General features: G+C 35.0%; 1 protein-coding gene across 1 annotated transcript; it reads left to right on the plus strand.

Moving 5' to 3' along the window:
- The first annotated feature begins 1,403 nt into the window (after window positions 1–1,403).
- Window positions 1,404–4,996, plus strand: LOC121810893 (glucomannan 4-beta-mannosyltransferase 2-like). The gene is made up of 7 exons (XM_042211615.1): window positions 1,404–1,933; window positions 2,010–2,108; window positions 2,381–2,633; window positions 3,664–3,774; window positions 3,856–3,992; window positions 4,076–4,189; window positions 4,281–4,996. Exons 1-7 carry the CDS (start codon window positions 1,616–1,618, stop codon window positions 4,842–4,844), a joined length of 1,596 nt encoding a protein of 531 aa, XP_042067549.1. The 5' UTR covers window positions 1,404–1,615; the 3' UTR covers window positions 4,845–4,996.
- The last annotated feature ends 1,704 nt before the right edge of the window (window positions 4,997–6,700 follow it).

The following is a 6,700-nucleotide window of genomic DNA, read 5'->3' on the forward strand; positions in this document are numbered from 1 at the left end:
TAATAGAGCTTTTAGCTCAATTCATAAAATTATGAAACAAATTAAAATTTGACGTACGATATGTTAATACTAATTGAGTTCACGGTTTCAATTTATGAAATTCATAATTTTTACTCATTTGAATTCTTTGCTTTCCGAAACTATAATTTCTTTAAATTCTCAACTCTTTGGAATGTTACAATTATACCTTGATAAAAAAATAATGACATGTTCTTAACTCATCTATTTAATATTTAATAAATAAATTAATATTTTATGAAATATTAGAATTCTTGGCTCAATTCAATATAACATGCAACACATTTATATTTGATATATGATTTATTAATCCTAAATGAGTGTGCGATTTTGATTTCAAGAATTCATAATTTTGATTTTTATTATTTATGTTCCAAAATTTTAATATCTTTAAATGTCTAGGTTTTTGGAACGTTACAATTGGACATCGATCAAAAAATAATCACATGATCTTAACTTGTGTATTTAATATCTTAAAAATATTAGTTAGCATTTTTTCTTTCATTTATAAAAACAGCGTTATTGGCTCAATTCATATCATTCAACTAAAAGTTGATAGTATATGATTTATTAATACTGATTGAATTTACGGTTTTAAGTTTACGAATTTCATAATTTTATATTTAATTCCTTACTTTCCAAAATTTTAAATTCTATAAAGTTTTGATTTTGGAACGTTATGGCGAACCTCTACCAAAAAATGATCACATATATTTTTAACTCATTTATTAAATATTTTAAAGCTTCATAGTTTATATTTACTCTTTTTATAAAATATAGTAGTACTAGAGTCTTAGCTTAATTCATCATGCAATAAATTACTCATAATTTGATATATGATACTTAGTATATTAATAATAATTGAGTTCACATTTTTAACTATAAGAATTTTCTAATTTTGATTTTAAGTTTTAGTTTTTAAATTTTGATTTTTTAATTCTTAAAATTTTAAATAAGGAGAAAGATTGTACAAAATTGTAGAATACATACTAAAAAAATACGAATAAAAATGCAAAGAGAAAATGAAAAAATATGTAGTTACATTTATTAGATATCACTTTAATTTATCATATTAATTGAAATTTTCTTCACATTAAAATTCCCTAAATTAGAATCGTCCATAATTAATTTATAAAGGATATATTAGTCAAGATATAAATTATACTTATGGCAAAATGCCATAGGGGTATTATGGCATAGGGTATTATGTCTCTAAATCACTGTCCATAAACTAATTGTACAATATGAGATTCAGATTAAGTTAAAATTCCACCAATCCCAATATATTTTGTTGTGTAATTATGAATACTAAAAATAGGCCACACTTATCAGCAACAGAAGTCCAAGTGAATGAGACCACATCTTCACTATAAAATAATGTTCATTTTTCCTCAATCACAACACCAAATCCCCCATAACTTGCTCCACCCTCTCCCCCTTCTCTCTCTCTACACCCTCCTCGCAATGCAGCATTCCTTCTCTCTCTCCTATCCATTCTCACTCCACACAACAAACTAGAAACATTGCTCTCTGAATTCCAAGATCTCTTAAAACAGAGCAGATCTGTGAAAAAACAGAGCATTCCCCTGTTTCAAAAATGGCCGCAAATAGCTTCACATCAGAATCCTTCTATTCTCCCGACATTGGAGGCCAAATTTCGATGCTGTGGGAGTTCATCAAGGCGCCGTTGATTGTGCCTTTGCTGACGATTTGCGTGTATATATGCCTGGCCATGTCAATCATGGTGTTCATGGAGCGCCTCTACATGGGCATCGTCATCGTTTTGGTGAAGCTGTTTTGGAAGAAGCCAGAGAAGAGATACAAATGGGAGGCGATGAGAGATGATGATTTGGAAGATGGGAATGCTGCTTTCCCTATGGTTCTTGTTCAGATCCCCATGTTCAATGAGAAAGAGGTTTTTTTTTTTAATTTTATCAAAATCGAATTTACCTCTTCTTATGTCGTGTTTGATGAAATGTATTTAATCGCAGGTTTACAAGATATCAATTGGCGCAGCTTGTAATCTGTCGTGGCCTGCTGATCGGCTTGTTATTCAAGTTCTCGACGACTCCACCGACTTTACAATCAAGGTTTGTTTTGGTCAAAGCCATAAAATGAGGAATTCCCAAGAATAAAAGTGATGAAATTCACTTCATATTTAGTAATCACATGATTTTTTGTGGCATTTCTTGTCGTTTCATCATTGGGCAATGCACCAATCTAATTTTCCTACATTTAGTAATCAAAATTCAAAACCGACACCATTATTCAATTTACTTAATTTTACAATTAGGGTCATTTATTAGTAATTACATTACTATGAGTATTTGATGGAGTACTAATGATTTATATGGATGGTTAGGACATGATTGAGAGGGAATGCTTAAGGTGGGCAAGCAAAGGGGTTAACATCAGATACCAAATTAGGGAGACAAGAGGAGGCTACAAGGCCGGGGCGCTCAAGGAAGGACTGAAACACGACTACGTCAAACAATGCGAGTACGTCGTCATTTTCGACGCTGATTTCCGGCCCGAACCCGAATTTCTCCGAAGGGCGGTCCCTTTTCTCATTCACAATCCGGACATTGCACTTGTACAAGCCCGGTGGAGATTCGGTGAGTCTCAATGTTTTTTCACGAAATTGTATTAAATATAGGTCGCATAATATTATACTAATAATCTTATTCATAAATTCTCTCCATATGAAAGTGTCGGTGGTCCTCATATTAAATCTATAGTGTTGCTAATTTTGGAGGTGGGGGTATAAACGTAAATACGCAGTTTGTTTGCACTTTTTCTCTTTACTCATTTGAGTGATTTGTTGCATGCTTTGCGGGGGGCGTTGGAATTGTTTTGCAATTATTATTTACTAGTATTTTACTAATATATGCTATTAGTATTAGGAGTTAGGACCCATTAAATCTTGATTATTACAATTAGTTTCCCTCCTTTTAGGTGATCATCTTTTTTTGACTTGGGTAGGTAGTAAAAATAAACAACCACCATATTATGTTCACCTTTTTATATTTTATTAATTTGACTAAGTTTTAAATAGTTATGAAAGATAATGCAAGATTTAATCAACGCATCATCTTTCGGCAAACCAAATACCAAATGACGAAACTGTCCTGATCTTTCTGTTCCTCAAGTCACGGATGTAACGGCATGGATGTCAAGTTTGTCTTTTTTGTGTAAGCTGACAAACGATACCTAAGTTTGATCAACATAGTAAATTCTTTGCTCATAAGGGTAGAAGTGTCATTTTATCCATGTGCTTTGTAGTATAATAAGCAATTAATTATTTAGCACAGCAGTCTCAACTTCCCACCGACGATCACAATTACTATAAATTTAGGTGTCAAAAAATGTTATTAAGTGACGTGGCAATCGATTTTAACTCCTAAACATGTTATCACGAGTGTCAGAAAAAGTGACAACTCTTTTGCTGCTCACATGGTTGATGGTCCTAATCAAATGCTTTTTTGTTGTTTTGGTGTCTTTGGACAATTTGTTTTGTCTATCATTATTTCACATTAATCTATATAGCGACGTGTATTGTGAATATACACGTGAAGATCTTGTTATACTAATTTTTTTTGTAGAAATAAAAGATAAATAGAATGATCATGGATGTTTTACTTGCAGTGAATTCAAATGAGTGCTTGCTGACAAGAATGCAAGAGATGTCATTAGATTATCATTTCACAGTTGAGCAAGAAGTAGGTTCTGCCACTCATGCCTTTTTTGGCTTCAACGGTAAGAACAACCCATGTTTTTTTTGTTATTTCACTTAACATTAATCTTTTGTGCTAAAAAAAATAAAACACTATGTTATAGGAACTGGTGGAATATGGAGGATTGCAGCAATCAACGAGGCCGGAGGGTGGAACGACAGAACAACTGTCGAAGACATGGATCTTGCTGTCCGTGCTGGTCTCAAAGGCTGGAAATTTCTTTACCTTGGTGATCTCCAGGTCTACTTCTAATCATCATTTCCTATGCAGTTTTTCGAAGATTTGTGTTACACGAAGCTGATGCGTGTTGTTGGTTTTTGTAGGTGTATAGCGAACTCCCGAGTACTTTCAAAGCCTTCCGGTTCCAGCAGCATAGGTGGTCGTGTGGACCGGCTAATCTCTTTAGGAAAATGATGATGGGAATAGCAACAAACAAGGTTACTCTCTTATAAATTACTAGTACTACTATTTTGCTAATTGTCATATGCAAGTATGAAATTTAATAGTAAAAATGCTTTTGGATGGCAGAAAGTAACGTTGTACAAGAAATTCTACGTGATCTACAGCTTCTTCTTCGTGAGGAAGATCATCGCTCACTTCTTCACCTTCTTCTTCTACTGCGTGGTTCTGCCTCTCTCCATTTTGGTGCCTGAAGTATACGTCCCGAAATGGGGAGCCATTTACCTTCCTTGCATCATCACTGCCCTCAACTCAGTCGGAACGCCAAGGTCGTTCCATCTGCTCTTCTATTGGGTGCTGTTTGAGAACGTGATGTCCTTCCACCGCACCAAGGCAGCATTTATCGGGCTGCTGGAGGCGAAGAGGGTGAACGAGTGGGTGGTGACTGAGAAGCTCGGGGATAAGCTCAGCATCAAAGGTAACAAGAGTGGTTCGAATAAGAAGTCTCTGAGGAAGCTGCTGGGAGACAGGATTCAAGTGCACGAGCTGGGATTCGCGGTGTTTTTGTTCGTGTGTGGATGCTATGATTTCGCCTATGGGAAGAACAACTATTTCATATACCTATTTCTTCAAGTCTTCACCTTCACCATCGTCGGATTGGGCTACGTTGGCACCATCGTCCCCACTTCTTAGCTAAACTACTGCATTTGTAGTCCACACAAAGAAGGGTGAATGTACACAGGATTGCTCTGTTTGGTTTATTTGATTTGCAGTTGTGGAAAAGGAAACTATATTCATTTAGTTATACGGAAATATATCCAAGTCTTGATTAGACTTTCCTTTTTTTTCTGTCTCTTTTTATTAGAGTTATAGTGGTCTGATTTTCTGTATACACTTATAAATTTTGTTTGGCCATCTCCAATAGTCAGTTCTACTATTTTACAATTGATTATGTATTTTAATGGTAGAATTAGCACTCTCATCTCCATTAGAAAATGAATATATATGATGAAATAAAAAACTCGGAAGGAAAATAGTAATATAAATTAAATTAATCAAAACAATTCATTCATCTTTGAATTTTATAATAGATGGTATTGGTATATGGACAATAATAAGGACAAGTAGTAGCTAACTCATGTGGAGAGGAAAGTACCCAAATTGTATTAATTGAGCAATCCATGTGTATGGAGTGAACAGATGGCCTACTCTTCTGTCGGCATTTTGGATTTTTAGAAGAAATATAATCTTTTATTATTTTGAGTTTTGATTATGTATATGACCATAAGTTCGCTAGTAATATGTGGTATATAAGCTCATATTTAAAAATCTAATCAAATAAATAGCTAATTATGAAAAGATAAACCCAATAAATTGATGTTTCTCGGCACCCATGTCAGATTTGGAAAACAAAATTATGTTTATTGCATCAGCTTATTTGGAAAAAATAAACACCTATTGTTTTTCACATAGGTATGTTTATAAATAATGTGAATCATATTTTCGATAGGGTAGAGCAACATCAACCTTAAAGGTGTGACAAAGGGTCCCTTCCTATCAAACGGAGTAGTATAGTTGATGAGATGTCTCCCTCAACTGCGCTGTATAAATGAGATAACATATAGTATGTCCCTCAATTTTATTCTTTATATTCTACTATATATTACAACAATAGCTAATTAAGTGACACTATGACAAACGAGAAAAGTACATAATGTGTGTGTTTGCTAGCCAGTAAAATGATCAGACCACAAAGTCACCAAAGATCTTAGCTTTGGAATTCACAGTAGCATCGTATTTAAATTTAAATTTTACAATTATAAAACAGAAAAATAAAATAAAAGAAGCTAATGGCCTAATACTCCATTAGAGCATCTCCAATGCTGGCGGACGTCAAATAGCCGTCAAATAGCCTTCACACTGCCACATCATCAGCACTACAATTCTCCTGCCACATCAGCTTGCCACATCAACTGGACATCAAATAGCCATCAAATAGCCTTCACACTACCTATCCACATCACTAATAACAATTATATAATTTAATTTACAATTGTATCAACATACATTATTTAATTTACGAGACAAATACGGAAAATTCGAATAATAATATTAAAATTTAAAAAGTACATTACTTTTAAAAAAAAGTACAACAATTTAAAAAAATTACAAAAAGTAAAAAGTACATTAATTTAAAAAAGTAAAACAAAATCACTCATCGCCGCCGTCCTCGTCTCCGTCGTCGCCCAACGCTTCTTCACTGCCGTCGCCGCCGCCTCCGTCGCCACCTACGCCGCGGCTATTCCCGCCGGTGTCCCTCCTCATCGCCTCCAGTTCTTCACGCTGGCTCTGGAGCAATACGCGAAGAAAATCCTTCACCTCGGGGTCCACCGCCGCTTGGAAGTCGGCTAAGGTCTTCACCATTTGAGCGCGCGTTTGTTGGCGCGCGAAGAATTTGAGCTCCTCGGTAGACCTGCCGAGGGGGGATGCCGAATGGACATCCTGGGAACTCGGTGTGCCCCCCCTCGCAACCTGCTGCGCCCGCCTTT

The sequence above is a fragment of the Salvia splendens genome, chromosome 7, assembly GCF_004379255.2.
Source record: "Salvia splendens isolate huo1 chromosome 7, SspV2, whole genome shotgun sequence".
NCBI classification, from domain to species: Eukaryota; Viridiplantae; Streptophyta; class Magnoliopsida; order Lamiales; family Lamiaceae; genus Salvia; species Salvia splendens.

What these genes read in the sequence shown, in the direction of transcription:
- LOC121810893 (XM_042211615.1), top strand. Translation starts at nt 1,616, where the DNA reads ATGGCCGCAAATAGCTTCACATCAGAATCCTTCTATTCTCCCGACATT. An exon ending in TGCCTTTTTTGGCTTCAACG is followed by an intron (nt 3,775 to 3,855) that starts GTAAGAACAACC and finishes ACTATGTTATAG; the next exon opens with GAACTGGTGGAATATGGAGG. An exon ending in TGGGAATAGCAACAAACAAG is followed by an intron (nt 4,190 to 4,280) that starts GTTACTCTCTTA and finishes TTTGGATGGCAG; the next exon opens with AAAGTAACGTTGTACAAGAA.